We start from the raw sequence: 15,999 nt of genomic DNA on the forward strand, positions 1-15,999 counted from the left end.
GGCAGAATTTCCCGGAGCCGTTTATCTGAAGCTGATCTTTTTTTCTTTATCATCTTCCCATTCGCACTTTCAACTGGCGTGACTCATCTGCGTTTCTGTTCTGCTGCTCTTTCTGCATACGCTGTTAATGTCCGTTAGACAGAGGAAATAAAGCGCTGACACTGAAGCCATCAGCGCTACATGGATGAGTCAACCCCCTTTTTCTGTGTTGCATTAACAGATTTTTACAGTGAAGGCTGTCATGTAAGAGGAGGTCACGTTGTGTCACTTCGGGGCATCAAAACACGCACATAAGAATTTAAAAGTTAGGTTTTAAAAGTATTTTTAGCTGCTTTTAATTTTTCATCAGCACCATCAGCGGAACAGACACGTTTATTCAACCTTTTGCTATAAAGTCACACCACCAGGCTACAAGCTCAAAACAAACCCAGCCTTGCTAAATTAACACAAAGACAGCTGTAATGTAAGCATTACAGCAAGCAAGGGACAAACGAGCGATCACCACAATCACACTCATTCATCATTCATCAATCATTTCCTGTGGAACAGGTTCTAGATACATCATACACATAACGCACAGTGTGACTGCAAATTTTCAACAAATAGAGAAGTAGAGAAGATGTCTGAATCCAAACTGCGAGATGGTTTAATAGAAGTGGTGTTTGATAGCTTAAGACGCTGCCTCTCATTCTACTTTTAAATACCCTAGGAACCAAAAGTACTGTCTTTAAGATATGATGGGGCCTGAGGAGAAGGATTTTAAATTCGATTCTGGATTTAAAGGGTAACCAGTGAAGTGAAATGAATATGGGACAATATCTTTCTAGTCCTAGTTAATACTCTCTTGGCTGTTCTGGATCACCTGAAGGCTTTTCAGTCATGAATAAATGCATGAGCTAGCTTTTCAGCATCACTTTGAGACAGGATGTTTCTAATTTTAGTGATATTGCGCAAATGAATAGAGACAGTCCTACATATTTGTTTAATGTGCTCACTGAAGGACATATCCTGATTAAAAAGGACTCGAAGATTTCTCAGAGTGTTGCTGGAGGCTAAGGGAATGCCATCCAGAGTAAGCATCTGGTTAGACACCGTGTTTCAAAGATTTTTTAGGACCAGGTACAATAATGTAGTGAATTTTGTGTCTTTGTATATGCTTTCACTGCATTTGGATGAATGTTTGGGATAAACGTCGTGCTTAAAAATTAACCATTGCCAATCACATGCTTTAAAATTGGTACTGCATGTTATGAAGGACATGACCTGGCTATAAACTCTGGGTTGTTGAAAGTACAATATAAAGACGGGTAGTGCAAGATTTTGATACTCTACATAAATCAGTTTCCAACCCAATTATGCAAGTAATGGATTGAATGGAGCACACGGGACTTCAGTGTCCAGACGGTCTCGTGGTTATTTAGCAAACTGTTCCTGAGGGTCAGTGGGGCAGAGTGGATTGCTGTAAGGCAGCCTGCTTCTTACATGGGCTTTATACAATGGAGTGTAAAGCAACTCTGTATATGTTTTAAAGGCAATGGTGTTGGCGAGAGAAAGAGGAAGTTTGTGCACCATAGCTTAGTTTTCTTTAACCACTGTCTGCACGCCTGCCAGCCTGCCTGTGTGTGTGTGTGTGTGTTTTTTCTTTTGATCCAACCATGTCTGATGCCTTCGGCCCAATGACCCGTGCTGTCTGTTTAGGAAGCATGAAACTGGCCTTGAGCTAAATCAGCCTTTTGTCTGGCCCTATAAGACAAGTCTCCCTGCTTGGCAGAGCACAGAACACAGGCTTAGCCCCATTGACAAAACTGAGAGTGAGTGAGGCTGGAAGCAGGTGCTGCTGGAGAGGTGAGGTGGCCAGTTTCTCATGCATTGCTGATTTCTGACAGACCATAAATCAAATTGCAAAGACTGCTAAAAGAAAAGGGGACTGTTTGAAGGGGAATTCAAAAAGAAACAGCTTAAACACTCTCCTTGCTTTTTCTTTTCAAACCAACACAGAAGCACTTCTTGAGAAAAGACAGAAAAAAGTTAAAGGCGGTGAACAGGAAACAAGGTACGTGAAGCTGAGAAGTGCAGATGCGGTTTACCACAGCTATCACATGATGTGGATTTCCGCTTGATGCATTTGCTTTTGGCTGCACGGCAGGGCAGGACCACACAATCGCTGAAGAGCTGCTGCAGCAGGACACAATGCTGCTTTGAGGACTATTCTACCATGCACTCCATCATGAATATCAATGGACTTCAGCGCCAGGGCAGCCAGGAGAGTTACATTCTGGATAATACCCCAAAGAAGAAAAGTTCTCTGTGGTACCGAGCTTCACTGAGGGGGAACAGTGATCGGCACCGTCACAGCACTGGCTCACAGCCCAGAGTTTGCAAGGTGAGACAATATGTCAAGTGCAATACACGTATGTGTGTTTATAATTTCACATCAGTAAATACTCAGACTTCTGCTGTCTAAATCAAATAACCGAAACACTGATTTGCAACGTGGGATTACAGCTGAGATTTAAGCCGTAATGTGATATAGTTTCACCAATTTACGAGAAATAAACAAAGCAGCTCTCTGCAGCTCAACAAATAATTTTTAAATCTCTATTGTTATTTTTAAAAAACAACACTTTTATACTTTCTAGGAAGGATTAAAAGTTTAAAAAGTGCCCTTTGTTGTTTTTAAAGAGGAACTCTGCATCTCTCTGTTTGCAGTCCAAGCCGGCTTACTCCAACTCACTGGTTGATTACACAGACCCACAACGGTAAATATATCAGGATTGATGTGCAACTTTTCATCTTTTATACGTGTAAAAGAAAAACTGTCTACTGGACTTTTTGTGCATGAACAGTTTATTACATTTCTTAAAAATTGATATTAATTAATAGTCGTTTGCTTTTTCTGCTTTTGCACAGAACCACGATTATTTTGGAAAAGCAAGACAATGAGACATTTGGTTTTGAAATTCAGGTAAGCAAACACTGAAGCATGCTTAAGTTGTGTAGGGGGGAAAAAAAGGGTTGCTTTTGGCTCGCTTTTTTGTGACACGTTTGTCTCTCTTTGCAGACTTACGGGCTGCAGCTGAAAAACAGCCCTGCAGTGGAGATGTGCACGTTTGTTTGCAAGGTGAACGAGGACAGTGTTGCTGAGAGTGCTGGCCTGACCGCAGGTGAGCCGCCCACATCCTTTCTACCGTATAGGCCCCGTTTGGGCTGCGTGACGATTGACAGATATATCGCTTACGCTTATATGTGAATACCTACATGCCTTCACACCTACGCCTGCAATCTCACGCACTGATGTGCACATGCAGTTTACAGCTATGTTGTGTAATCATAACCAATTCGTTCCTTATATTTCTGCATCCTTATCTTTTACAGGCGATATAATTGTCACGGTCAATGGCGTCAGCATTGAAGGCTCATCTCACCAGTGCGTGCTTGATCAGATAAGAAAATCCACCAACTGTCTAAAGTGAGTGACAACATTTATAACTTTCTAAATACTGCTAGAAAAAAAAAAGCACAACAGATGATAACTAAAAAGTCACTATAACAATAGTTTATAATAGGATTATAACAGAGTGTAATTATGTGTTATATATTCTTCCAGACTAGAGACTGTTTGTGGGAATATAGTGAAGCAGATAGAGTTGGAGAAGAAGATGGACGCCCTCAAGGTGAGTCTCTTAAATCCTGTCTGTGTGATGTAGGCAAAGAAAAAAAAAGAGCAGTCACCAAGCCATGCAGTAGTGAAGCCTCAAACGCCCCCAGCAATACTTTCTAACCTGCAGCTGCACAGCTGAATTACTCAGGCTATACTCTGCATGGACATTGTGTGCAAATATCTTTGTAGGCAAATGTTCTCAGTGAATTAGTTAAGAGTTTTACTGGAAGCACAAGTGTAATGTTTTTGTTGCCTTTTTTGCCCATACAGCAATCACTACGTGAGAAATTGGTGGAGCTGCAGGGCCTTAATTTACAGGAAAAGCGTCTAATGCGAGGTGAGAAGTATGCTCAGCTGTCAGACCACAGCACTTCCTTTCTCACAGCCATTAACATTTCTCTGAAGCATGTGCCATCGATGATGTGAATTGATGTGTAAACTCCAGATAATTCAAATGGCCTTCCCCTGACAGATAAACATACAGCGGAAGTTGCTGATGAGCTTCCTGATACAAATTTCTTATCAGCTAACTGGGATTTTGTTGTGCTTTCAGGTAATTTAAACGACAGCAGTCTCGACCTCCTGATAGACTCCACAGCTATTTTGAGCTCCCCCATCAGGCGCTTGGGCCGGCGTTTTTCCAGTGACAGCAGCTACAGGAGTGTGATGACAGATGATAGTGACCAAGCCAGTGTGTTTGGGGACGTGATCTCACCCTGTCCCAGCAGTGCAGCCAGCACCACAGATGATAACTGCTTCTTCTCCAAAGACTTTCCTTCGCAAGACAGCTCTTCAGCTCACACATCGAGCTCCAGCAATCACCACCAACCTCTTGGCCGCTCCAGCAGCTCCAGTTTGGCCGGCAGCACCAGCTCTCTGTCTCCGTCCTGGGAGGAAACAAGGATCTCGTCCTTGTTTGGAACCCTGCCCAGAAGAGGCAGGAGAACCAGTGTCCGCAAACACATTCTCAAGTTAATTCCTGGACTTCAACGATCAGTTGAAGAGGAGGAGATGGGAACAAACACTCAGTGATTCGCTTTCCAAATGCTCCTTGTGTCTATTCAGTATTAAGTGTTGGTAAACAGGGTCTGTCAAGTTCCTAACACATTACAAATAGAAACAGACAATGCAATCAAGTGTTTCGCCACACTTAAAAGCCTGGGTTAACCCTTCATGGGAATGCAAACAAGTTGGACACTTTTATACTGTATGCATTTACCCCTATAGTTCCTGCCTGGCTCGCTTGCTTGGCTTTAACTTGTGGCACAAAAGCATTACAAAATCAAATGCAGGCTGAATGAATGTAAACTGAACAGACTGTAAAGTGTGACAGATGAAATTATATATCCTACTTACTTGAATTCATTTTTTGTCATATTCACAGATTGTGATGAGCATTAATCGATTTAAGTCGCAGCAACTGTATCAATGTAGCCAACTTCAAAATTTAAAACAAACATGTAACCTAAAGCACATGAGAAGACATAAATCACTTATGACATATTCAGGTGCTCAAAACCAAAGCCTCTACGCCCTATAGATAGCTGCTCAGCTCAAAAACAGGATGTGGGTATGAGAGTACTACTTAAGTGCTTTCATTTCCAAATTGTTTTTTCCGACTGTGTATAAGTTTCTTTCAGTATTCAGAAACACTGAAAGTAACAATTTCTTGTAAATTGTTGAAATTGCTGTAAAAATGTATCATTTATTTTCTGTGGCAAGAGTGTCATTAATGTCGATGATCCACAGTCTTTTTTTTTTTGTAAATAAAATCATGATGTACAGAAAATTCTTAACGAACAATAAACTTTTAAAGATGTTTCCAGTCACCGGTGCTTCCTTTTACTTTTCATGTAGCATTGCAGTCTCAATGTTGGTGAAGATGCAACTTTGGAGTGAGCCACACTCACTGAAAATTACTGGTGCAAGATGCAGGTAGTGAAAAAAATTACTGTGTCATTAAAAGATGAATTAATTGAAGAAATGAACACGGCTTTAAAACTAGTTGAGAAGAATTCATCTATATCCTGTAAAACAACTACTTCTGTTGTTTCAAGTTGCTGCTACAGAAAGAGGGCTTGTACTACAACTGATGGATAAATTGGAAAGGGTTGTTACCTTCACAAAGAAAGCAAGTTACCCCCGATACAATGTATCGCATTATTACAGCAGCTTCAAGGCCAGATGAAGCCCGTTTCCTAGATAATCCATAACAATTAAGTTGTGTTGAAGTGATGAAGTTGTATATGGTGAGAGAGATTTGGTGAATGAGATTACAAATCTGTTTGAAAAACAAAATAAACTTACGAGAGAGACAGCAAACCTTAAGAATGACGAAATAAACAAAATAGTTCATTGGGCAACTCAGCAACAACAAACATCTTGAAGAAAATGGAAAACAACACAATAAGAAAACCTCCTTCCCAACTTCTAACCATGTCAGAAACACACTTATGGAGCCAGACACATCATTGTCATAGTCTGCAATCAAAAGACAGACAGATGAAACTTAGATCAACTTGTACCAGAACAATGCAAAGAAAAAAATGTGGAGAAGGAAAGGAGCAGCTCAAAATCTGAAGTAAACCACACCATCTGTCAAACATGGTGGAGTAACAGGAAGTGTGTATACAGGGCTATCCGGTCGTTAAGTCTGACGTCACTAGCCGTGTCTGGGCCTAAACTCTGCTGCAGGTCCATATATCAAACGATCACTATGGCATTACTGAGAGTTGAAAAACTGTCTAAAGTCTTTCATCTTTAATAAAATGATCAGCGTTCTGCTCTACCAGGTGTAACAATTGAGTTTAACATCCAACAAGCTAATTTTTTTTCCACTCGATAAAAGTTAACGTGAGTGTCAGGAACAAATGTAATCGCATGGCAGGATGCTGTAAAAGGACCAAACTTCAGCCAGGAGAACAACTGAGATAATCCATCCACAATACGAGGTTAGTCATTCATATACTGCTGCATGGGCTGGGCTGTAGTTACATCCTAAGGTTTTAAAAACTGAGCTTAAATAAATGATTAGCGGTAATAAAAGCCGAGGGAGGTCAACAGTGATCACTGACTGTTTTAGCTTTTTGAGATTAAATAGAAGAAAATACAAAACATTAAACATGTTAACAACACAAAGCCGTATTAAACGCAGACTACTTTAGGCCCGGAAGTAGGATTCGTCACGTCATCACTTAACGACCGGATACCCTACTCAGTCAAATGCTGCAAAAACTGATGGGATGGATAAAGATGGATATTAATAGATAATGACCAAAAGCATACTGCAAAATCAACCCAAGAGTATCAAGGCAAACAAAAAGGGTCTTTACAATGAGCAAGAAATTAGTGATCGAGTATAAAACTAAATGCTAAAGAGTCAACACAATACTTTTGTTACACCCGCTGAATTAAAATTAAAAGGCTGCACTTCAGTCATATCTTAAATGTTTGACTTAAAATCCACTGTAGTGGTGTAAAGAGGCAAAATGACAAAAACTGTGCTATTGCTCAAATACTTCTGACCTGAAGACGCAAGATCACTTTCAGCTTTAAATCATGTACAGACATAATCACTCTTTATACTATTAACAGTCTGGCCTAAAAAGAGCTACCTGCTATTGGTCAAAGTTTCCTATCATAGAAAAGCCACAGAGCAGATAAGGTGCAAATGTCTAGTTCCTTTTTGTAGTCCACTTGAATTGCAGTATGTTATAGCATATTAATGGAATTTCCACTTCTATGTGGAATGAATCAGTGGTGATTTTACTGTATGTTTCTTTAGCAATTTAGTTGTTCTAGAACCTTGAAGTCTTTATGTTCTTAAGCTGTTTCAGGGTGTACAAACTTTGTTGGTTCGGACTGTAAGTAGTGCATTGAAAACAGAATAACCAGAATGTTAATCTTGACTCAAAACATTGCAGAATGAAGGTGGTCACCAAGTACAGATTTAAATATGAGTACAATCGTAGGTCCCAGAGCCACAATGAACCTTTGTTTGGACTACAGCAAAGCCTCTGTTCTTTGGTGATTCAACACAAACAGAGATTTACATGGTACTAGCGGTACAGAGCCCACCACAGAGCCCGAGCTTGCATCGCTCATTGAAAAGCACGATGGATACTTTCTCAGTTGACTGACAAAGCAAAACAGGAGCAACACATTCGGACCAGCGGAGAAGGTAATGTGACAATACTTGTTTAAGTTGGGATTTAAGAGAAAGTGCATCAGAACTGATTTGCCATTTTCAACACTACTCAAGAACCAAAAGACAGATGGAGATGAGTGCAATCCCTCCAAATACCCCAAAACGCAGTGCAGAAGAAGATGCACTGGCACCTCAGGTACTGGAGATTCTCAGTGGGATCAGCATTGAAGCCTTTAAGACTCTGAAGGAACCTGAAGATAGAGATGTGTGGACCCTGGAAGAGGGAGATGACTCTGTGTTTTACAGTGATGAGGAGCAAGCTCAGGTGAACATCGTTACTGCATCAACCGGCATCAAGTGCCGACATCTTGCAAACACTGTGGCAGATGAACCTAGCCATCAGAGAGAGGTAAAGGCAGGGGAAGAACATGAAGCCAATATTGCCAAAGAAAATTTAGACATGGGAATGGAAATGATCCATCAGATCACTTGGACCCAAGAAGAACCCCAAAAGTTTCATACCGCCAAAGCTAAACTAATGTTTGCATTAGACTCTGGGGAACAAGGTGCTGATTCTGAACAGACTCCAGGAGAGTTTATGAGAATGTGTAAGGAGTTTTTGCAGCCACACTGGACAACTGTAGAAATGCAAGCTCACCCTGAACAAAATGTATCAGCGGAAGAAGGTAAGAGGAATTTCATATAACTTCGCATTGAAATAAAAGTGGTCTTTGTTTATAGACTGTAAAAGAAAAGATTTTGTCTTTCGTTTTCTCTTTAGCAAATCGGCAAATCAAAGAGGAAGAAGTGGAACTAGAAACTCACACACCAGCCCTAAGCTTTGATGTACCTAATGAGGAGAGTTATGCAAGGCTGCACAGGGAGGCAAACTACCCAGACCAGCTGTTTGGTGCTGAAGGCCAGAAATCAGGTGCTGGTCGGCTTCAAGTGGATCAGAAAGCTGAGCAGGGTCCGAACTTTAATGTCCATGCTGGTCTTTATCAAAACCCCCACCCGGGTTACTCCAGCCTGCCTTTGGTAAAGAAATCTGGCTGCAGTGAGAGCCAGCATTCATTTAACCATCTCACATCTACCAAGTACAGCACCGTGTCCTATCGCAGGATCCGCAGAGGCAACACCCGTCAGAAGATAGATGAGTTTGAGTACATGACAATTAATCACTAAGAATCTGGTTTCAATGTCCATCTAATGAAACCGTAACAAAAAAACAAAACAAAAGGAACATGTGTGCTTTACAGTTTACACAGAAATATCCAATGTAACACCCCATTATGTGCAAACCTTACATGCATACATAACAGTCACGGTTAAGGTACTCGGCTCAATAGAGCGAAAACATCTCATATTTGTAAAGAAAACCGTTGATTTATGTTGTTACTATTGGCTATTGAGATTTTTGGTATGAGAAATCCGGCGTTAAAAGTTTTAAATTCCTCAGAAGTAACCTCAGTAAATAACTATTAAAAAGAAATTCAAATGGCAGATGGAGGGAAATAACAAAATATATACTGTTGCACATTCATCAACTTGTTATTATTTTCACCTACTTTCACCAAAAATGCATTTTCATTCATGTCTTTTTCTTGAAATGTTTGTGATCATGTAATAAACTCATGAAATCATAGCACAGGTTTATTGAGTGTTTTGAAGCAACACTTCCCTCTAGTGACAAAAACAAAATCATCAAGTTTTCACAGCAAAACCGACACATAAAAACCCCACAAAAGCAGCTTTTCCCCCCAAATGACCGCTCAAAGCACACATCTCATCTCGAGATATTAAAAAAAAAAGTGTTTTACACAAACAGCTTCATGCAATTTAACTCATTATTTAGTCCCAGCAATGATGAATCTATAAGGCACTGTTTAACATTTGATCTTTGTAAATGTTTTACTAAAGAACTGAAGTGTTAAACAAAGATGTCCATCTGAATCTCACTTTTCCCCCAGGTGATAGTGTAGAGGATATTATTTTTTTAAATTACTAAGTCCCAGTCCTTTGGCACACAATCCCACATCAGTCACTTAAAAAAAAGAAAAAAAAAGAGAAAAGAAATCATGCTTATTAATGCCCCCAAAACGCTTCTTTTGTACCCTGGAAAGTCCTGATTTGAGGCTGGACCACGGACCGTGCTGTAGCATGAGGCCACTGAAGTTTTTTTGTAGTGCATTTTTATCACATAAAACTCATTTCAGTCTCATCCACTACACAAGGTAGTTCGTGAACTGCCACTTCTGGAAGCTACTGCTGGGTTCACAAGGGTTGAGACGAAGGTCATCACTCCGAGGTCCTGCTTCCAGGCACATATGGTTGGAAACAAACTCTGCTATGAGGTGCTCCGCCTTAAAGACAAAAAAAAAAAAAAAAAAGGGTGGGAGGGACATGAATGCAACGCTTGCATCTAAACACTCCTTACGTGGATTTAAAGGAGGCCAGCTCTGTGGTTTGGACTAAAGACAAAACAAAGATATTGTACAAAGCAAATGGCACACCCTTAGTCAACCTACCAGAGCAGAGTTGGAGGATTTGTGGAACCAGCGCAGCTCAGGCTTGGTGCCGTCACATGACCGTAAAGCAAACCTATTGCTGCTGCCTTGGGCAGCAACACACAGGTTCTGCTGCTGAATGTGTTTAATCCAGGTGTAATTAAAGTGCTGACCCTGAAAATGAGAGAAAAGGAGACAGAGTGACCAGCAGGTAAATATGCTGCATGTCAAACAATGTAAGATTTTGAAAGACGCCTCAGTGGTGCTGACTTGAATCCAAAGAGGCCACATTTAGAAAAACTTGGTCTCGTCTTGGACTCCACACTTGTTTATAGTGGCTTGGGTCCTTTCTCAGACTTTGACTGCATTTGTCTTGGTTATTTCTGGGTATTTTTGTTATTCCCGCACCATAATTACCACAGTCATGACCACCAAACATGCAAATCATCCACATTTTTTGCCTGTGTAAAGACCAAGAAAAACACATACAAAAAGCCCTACTACAGATCATTTGGTGATATTTACATTTAAATAATCTGTTAAACACCTACCTGCTTGCTGAGATCACACGTCTCAAAGCACAAAGAGCCGTTATGCAAAGCCAGGCATTTTCTCAAGCCACGATTGAAGACCTAAAAAAAAAGAAAAAAAGAAAGCATTTTAAGAGAAGTGAAACCCCAGTAAACACAGGATTTGTTTACTGATTTACAAGAACACAAGAAAATAGTCCGTTTATATTCCAATCAGACAGAATGCTGACACTGGGTTAAATGAACAGATAGAGTACATACCAGGCCTTCAGCTTTCACTAAAGGAGCAACCATGTCCGGATAAACATTATCCAGGTACCACTTGAAGCTTTTGCATTTCAGCTTCTTCCTTAGCTCAATCTGCTCTGTGAGGTTGCCAATATCAATGCGCTTTTGATCCAGCAGGTGGTGGTATCCATGGCCATAGAAAAGATCCTTGTACTCATCTAGCCACACTTCAGCCACCCTTGCCAGGTTACGCTCCACTGTCTTCTGCCGGTCTTTGGGAAATTTATACGGATTCTGCCCGCGGAAAATGTGTCCCACACGAGAGCAGGGGATAATCTCGATTTCTCCGCCGCACATCCAGATCTGTTCAAACGGCAACAGGTACAGCACATCATCAGCCATGTGACAAACACTAACTTGAAGGCTGTTTCCAAACAGCTGTGACCAATATTCCCAGTAAATTAGCTGAGTGACAAACCTTAAATGAAATCTCCATATTCTCCCCACCCCACACATCCAGACCGGGATCATAGGTACCAAGTTCGAAGAAGTATTGTTTGTCAATTGAGAAAAGGCCCCCAGCCATAACTGGGCATCTACAGGACAGAAAACAAACAAAAGAGATTACTAAAAATAGCCACTAGAGCTATAAAAAAAACAACAAAAAAAAAAACAACAAAAAAACAAAACATAAATTTTACCTGATAGGATCAGAGATGGTCAAATTAAATTTCTTGATATCCTCTGGTGGTACTGCACTCCAACCAAACACCAAAGGCCATTTGAAAATACCCCTTTGGAAGTTGTCAACCATCATATAACTGAGGATGAAAAGCCACAACACAATCCATTTTTTGGCCGTTATTATACCAAAACACATAACTAATTAATTAAATATGGTATTATCCACTTACCTCATGTCCTTATCACTGATAACTTCAATAACTGGACAGGGTACTTTCTTTCGATCCAGATAGACTCTCTCTAAGAGCGGCTCCAGCCACCCCACATTGCATTCAATATGAGAGTCAAGAAAGGTAAGAACCTCACCTGCATCAAAGGAAAGCATAAGAGTCCTGCTGCAGTTAAACGTTTTAAGAACCCTACAACGCACACAACCCTCACGAGTCACTTTTGTCAATGCATGTAAAGAACATTTGCAGTAACATCAATAATAATAATAGTATTACTGCATATATTGCATAATGTTTTTACAGTTCTAATCTGAAAGGTGTAAAAACAGGGACATACATCTGACCACCTGCATTTGCCATGCACGCTGGTGTCAGAAGAGTAACGCTGCATTATGGATTATATGTTGCTGGTCCTGAGACCTGATCCACCACCCTTGGCCTTGAGGACTGCAAGCGCTTCCATTTATAAGTATTGTTTGGTTTCTTGAGTCATAGTTAGAGACCCAACAAGAACATTTGGTCAACAGAGCAGCAGGCTGTGCAGAGGTGCAAAAGGCGGCAGCCATGAAGGGTTCAGGTAAGATTTTTGTGCTTTGTGAAGTCGAACATTTTTTACAGCACCTCAAACATTAAATCAAAACATAGTTCAAATTAAATAATAGAATACTTCACAACAAAGCTGTCACATGAATGTAGTTCCATTAAATATATTAGCCTGCTGGCATTATTTATGACCCTTGTTCCTACATTAGTTTACCTGAGCACACAATTTGACATATTAATGCATATTCTATTGCTGTCTTTATCTTTCTTTTTTGGGAGCCGTATCCTCTAACCCGTATCTATACCATGTTTATAGACTCATAAAGTATAAGAGACACCCTTATATGAGATTAGTCTTGATCATACATACCTTTGGCAACAGCAGCTCCAGCTAGCCTAGCTCTGATCAAGCCCTGGCGCTCCTTGAGACGAACGATTCGCACTTTGGGAAACTGGGCCATGTAATCATCCAGCTGCTTTTTAAGATAGTCTGCCAGAGTAAAAGCTCTTGGTAAAGCTACTTCATGCATGCAAGTTACACTGACAGCAGAGAACAATTAAAAATGACAATGTGAAAGACAATAAAATTATGATCATTTATATTGTTGCTAAGCCTGCATAGATTATACAGAAATTAAAATAAATAAATAAAAAATCAATCATCCAATCAATCACTTAAGTAATAGTAGGTACATGTAAAATAAATCAATGGTTTAATTGTAAAACCAATATGCAGCTGTCACATATTTTAACACTTCTGGCTGATCAATAATGATCTAATGGTTTTCCTAACAATCTATATAGTACATTGCATTTGAGCATACAATGAAAAAGATATTTGAATAGCCAACATTTAATAACAAATTTTTAATCAACCCAACTGAGATACCCCATGAAGACAAGGCCAAGCTATGATGAATTCCAGACACTGTTACCTTTTGTGCTGAAGTCATCCACCAGAATAATCTCTTTAAGGAGGTGGGGTGGAGATCTGTTGAGCACACTGTGCACGGAGCGGAGGAGCGTTGACCACACTTCATCCACGAAGCAGAAGATCACGCTGGTGGAAGGTAAGTCATCGTGGACCAGACTCTGTTCACACCTGGAAAACACAGCAAAAATTAACATTCAAGCTTTGCAAGTGGTGGCAGCTTCAGAGATGACGTGCAGAAGACTCACATCTGCGGCCTGGTGTCTGGAATGGCACGGTCCACTGGAATCTTGTCACTGAGGTAGACGTTAAAATGGCCTTCGTCCCATCTCTTCTTCACCTCTGCATCCTCTTTCCAGCCAACGACAGCTGGCTGACCAAACTGGCCTACTGCGTTAGCATCTCTAGGACTGGAAGTCAAATCCAGAGAAAGCACTTTGTGGACACCTGATTTTCTAACAGCAGAGTTATTCTTGGAGTCGGATCCTCCTTGGAGAACGACTAAAGGCTTCACAGGTTCCTTTTTTTCATTCACAGGACTTTTAACAGTCTCGCTGAGCTGCTCCCTTTCTTTTGTATCTTCGTTCTCTAGTCTTTTTACATCCTTGTTGGGAGGTTGTTTGGGTGTTGTTTTATCTGGGTGTGCCTCCTCGGCCTCAAGCTGCTTTTTAACTGCTTTATTTGCCTTATCCGTCTTGTCCTGATGACTTTGTGCAACTTCAACAGGCTCCTCCTTTAAGGCAAGTTTATTTTTCTGGGTTACATTTGCCACTGCTACATTTAGATCAAAATGTACAGGTTTCTTCTTCCTATGAACTTCCTGATTTGGAGTAAAATTGTGCAGGGAAGCTCCATTATCACGTTTGGGAACATTGTCTCCTTGACTTTTAATAAAGTTCCTCTTTTGATCCCGTTCTTTGCCTCCATGTCTGTAAACCTGGTCAAGTTTGACACCTGAAGTGAGTGGTCCTTTCCCCGCCTGTGTCCAGTCCATCCTCTGCACCGGGTGTTTAAACCCTCTTCTAGTGTGCTGCGTGGCCTTCAGCTGCTGTTTGAAAAGCTCCTTTTCTCGTATCACACGCTCTTTTAGCAGCTCGGTATTCACTTCGTTTAGTGACATGCGGAGAGCAGCCATGTCAAACAGCAGCCAAATGACAGAAGCTACGAACACAAACGCCAGCACCCTCCCGCTGTCCCTTAAATATCTTCTAATCCTCATTATTGACATAGTTTTAATTTAAACAAACAAACAAACCCTTTGTAAATGTAAAAACACGTCAAAGAACCATACTGAAAGTGCCGCCTCTGTGGCACACTTTTCTAGTCTTTGGAGAAGTTATCTGCCTGCGTGGCATGCTAGAAATATTTCACGGAGCAGCAGCGGTAGTCAGTGTTGTCACTCATCAATACAGCAGGGTCCGACTCCCGTGGCGCAGCACGTAGGTACAATGTTAAAGCACTAATTTGACTTAACGTACAGTACCGGTTCGGTCATGTCCACATCCGCGAGCCATTACGTCTACCTCGAAATACTCCACAAACCTTTCGACGTCAAAGAGAAAAGTTTTCAGTTTCGCCGCAGGGTCTATCCACGCCACAACTTTAACTTCAGTTTTGTATGAGGACGTTGCAGCCGACTTCCACATAGTCAGTAAAGTGATTGGACGGATTTCTGCCCGGAAAGCAAGTCAGCGGGAAAGAACACGGACGGTACAGGAAACTGGACGTTTCGCCTTCAAAATAAAGGAATCTAAAGAAATTATTTCACAATCAGTAATGAACGAGGGAATATTAGGGTCACATTTTAAAAAAAATGAATAAAAGACATGAAATAAAAAAGGCGAAATTTCGAGATTAAACAGAGCTAACAAATATTTAAACTAAGGATATTTCCTCTATTTTTTATTTTATTTTATTTTAGTTAATTTTCCAAGGTCACAAAATCATTTCAGTTAGTTTTAATTTTACAAAATCTAATGTTTATTTATTTATTTTTTATCACAATTAAAACTAAATGTGATATTTATTTATTTATTTTAATCACAATTAGCTTTAGTTTTAAGTGTATTTTAGTTAACTGTGATGACCTATTTTTCTTAGAAGTGTGACCTTATTTATTTTATATTTTATATTAATTGGAATAGATTATAAATTTATGTTGGATATTAGATTTTGCAATATTATTTACAACTTTGGATAGTTTGGATATTATATATTTAGTTACCTTATTATTATTTATCTCACCTTATAATTTTGTGTAACATTTAAAATATTTATAACGGCACCTCGTGAGAGGTAATTTTGGTTCCTGTCTGACAGTATTTATGGTGTGACTGTTTTAAGAATTAAACTTAAGTTACACTCTAAAAATAATTAGCTCTGAGTATCATGTGGGTTAATAAGTTAAAAATATAAAACTTGGGCTAAAGTCCAGCAGGCTTACACAAACCAAATCTATTTCTCCATTCGTCTAAAGTTGTAGACAACTCCATCATTTTCCTCCTCCGTGAACTAATACAAACTCAGCTGATTAAAGTG

At 40.1% G+C, this 15,999-nt stretch overlaps 3 protein-coding genes across 6 annotated transcripts; 2 read left to right on the plus strand and 1 right to left on the minus strand.

The window, feature by feature from the left end:
• The first annotated feature begins 2 nt into the window (after window positions 1–2).
• cytip (cytohesin 1 interacting protein) lies at window positions 3–5,480 on the plus strand. Of its 3 annotated transcripts, XM_086265809.1 has the most exons (10): window positions 3–1,845; window positions 1,999–2,053; window positions 2,147–2,383; window positions 2,683–2,759; window positions 2,911–2,965; window positions 3,062–3,164; window positions 3,376–3,469; window positions 3,608–3,674; window positions 3,932–3,998; window positions 4,215–5,480. In XM_086265809.1, exons 3-10 carry the CDS (start codon window positions 2,216–2,218, stop codon window positions 4,691–4,693), a joined length of 1,110 nt encoding a protein of 369 aa, XP_086121935.1. In that variant the 5' UTR covers window positions 3–1,845; window positions 1,999–2,053; window positions 2,147–2,215; the 3' UTR covers window positions 4,694–5,480. The 3 variants fall into 3 exon arrangements, with proteins under 3 accessions (XP_086121935.1, XP_086121934.1, XP_086121932.1); XM_086265808.1 differs by having other exon boundaries at window positions 3–2,053; XM_086265806.1 differs by having other exon boundaries at window positions 3–2,383; window positions 2,710–2,759.
• A 2,225-nt stretch (window positions 5,481–7,705) lies between these two features.
• Window positions 7,706–9,884, plus strand: ermn (ermin). Of its 2 annotated transcripts, XM_086266828.1 has the most exons (3): window positions 7,719–7,841; window positions 7,923–8,494; window positions 8,590–9,884. In XM_086266828.1, exons 2-3 carry the CDS (start codon window positions 7,936–7,938, stop codon window positions 8,991–8,993), a joined length of 963 nt encoding a protein of 320 aa, XP_086122954.1. In that variant the 5' UTR covers window positions 7,719–7,841; window positions 7,923–7,935; the 3' UTR covers window positions 8,994–9,884. The 2 variants fall into 2 exon arrangements, with proteins under 2 accessions (XP_086122953.1, XP_086122954.1); XM_086266827.1 differs by having other exon boundaries at window positions 7,706–8,494.
• Window positions 9,449–15,359, minus strand: galnt5 (polypeptide N-acetylgalactosaminyltransferase 5). Its single transcript, XM_086266826.1, has 10 exons — window positions 13,710–15,359; window positions 13,466–13,632; window positions 12,901–13,020; window positions 11,988–12,123; window positions 11,775–11,894; window positions 11,552–11,669; window positions 11,107–11,436; window positions 10,867–10,947; window positions 10,337–10,489; window positions 9,449–10,171 (listed from the first exon to the last, which is right to left on the minus strand). The coding sequence occupies exons 1-10, from the start codon at window positions 14,687–14,689 to the stop codon at window positions 10,034–10,036; spliced, it is 2,343 nt and encodes a 780-aa protein (XP_086122952.1). The 5' UTR covers window positions 14,690–15,359; the 3' UTR covers window positions 9,449–10,033.
• Window positions 15,360–15,999: the final 640 nt, after the last annotated feature.

Source organism: Aulonocara sp. 'chitande type north' Nkhata Bay, linkage group LG16 (genome assembly GCF_057382095.1).
Source record: "Aulonocara sp. 'chitande type north' Nkhata Bay isolate Kocher_YH1m ecotype deep benthic linkage group LG16, A_spYH_male_GT1.1, whole genome shotgun sequence".
Taxonomy (NCBI): Eukaryota; Metazoa; Chordata; class Actinopteri; order Cichliformes; family Cichlidae; genus Aulonocara; species Aulonocara sp. 'chitande type north' Nkhata Bay.

Excerpts from the sequence above, each read along its gene's own strand:
- cytip (XM_086265806.1), top strand. The coding sequence starts at position 2,120 with ATGCATTTGCTTTTGGCTGCACGGCAGGGCAGGACCACACAATCGCTG. Across the intron at positions 2,384-2,709 it reads CACAGCCCAGAGTTTGCAAG|TCCAAGCCGGCTTACTCCAA; the intron begins GTGAGACAATAT and ends CTCTGTTTGCAG. Across the intron at positions 2,760-2,910 it reads GATTACACAGACCCACAACG|AACCACGATTATTTTGGAAA; the intron begins GTAAATATATCA and ends GCTTTTGCACAG.
- ermn (XM_086266827.1), top strand. The coding sequence starts at position 7,936 with ATGGAGATGAGTGCAATCCCTCCAAATACCCCAAAACGCAGTGCAGAA. Across the intron at positions 8,495-8,589 it reads AAATGTATCAGCGGAAGAAG|CAAATCGGCAAATCAAAGAG; the intron begins GTAAGAGGAATT and ends TTTTCTCTTTAG.
- galnt5 (XM_086266826.1), bottom strand. The coding sequence starts at position 14,689 with ATGTCAATAATGAGGATTAGAAGATATTTAAGGGACAGCGGGAGGGTG. Across the intron at positions 13,633-13,709 it reads CCAGACACCAGGCCGCAGAT|GTGTGAACAGAGTCTGGTCC; the intron begins GTGAGTCTTCTG and ends TGTGTTTTCCAG. Across the intron at positions 10,948-11,106 it reads TAGTGAAAGCTGAAGGCCTG|GTCTTCAATCGTGGCTTGAG; the intron begins GTATGTACTCTA and ends CTTTTTTTTTAG.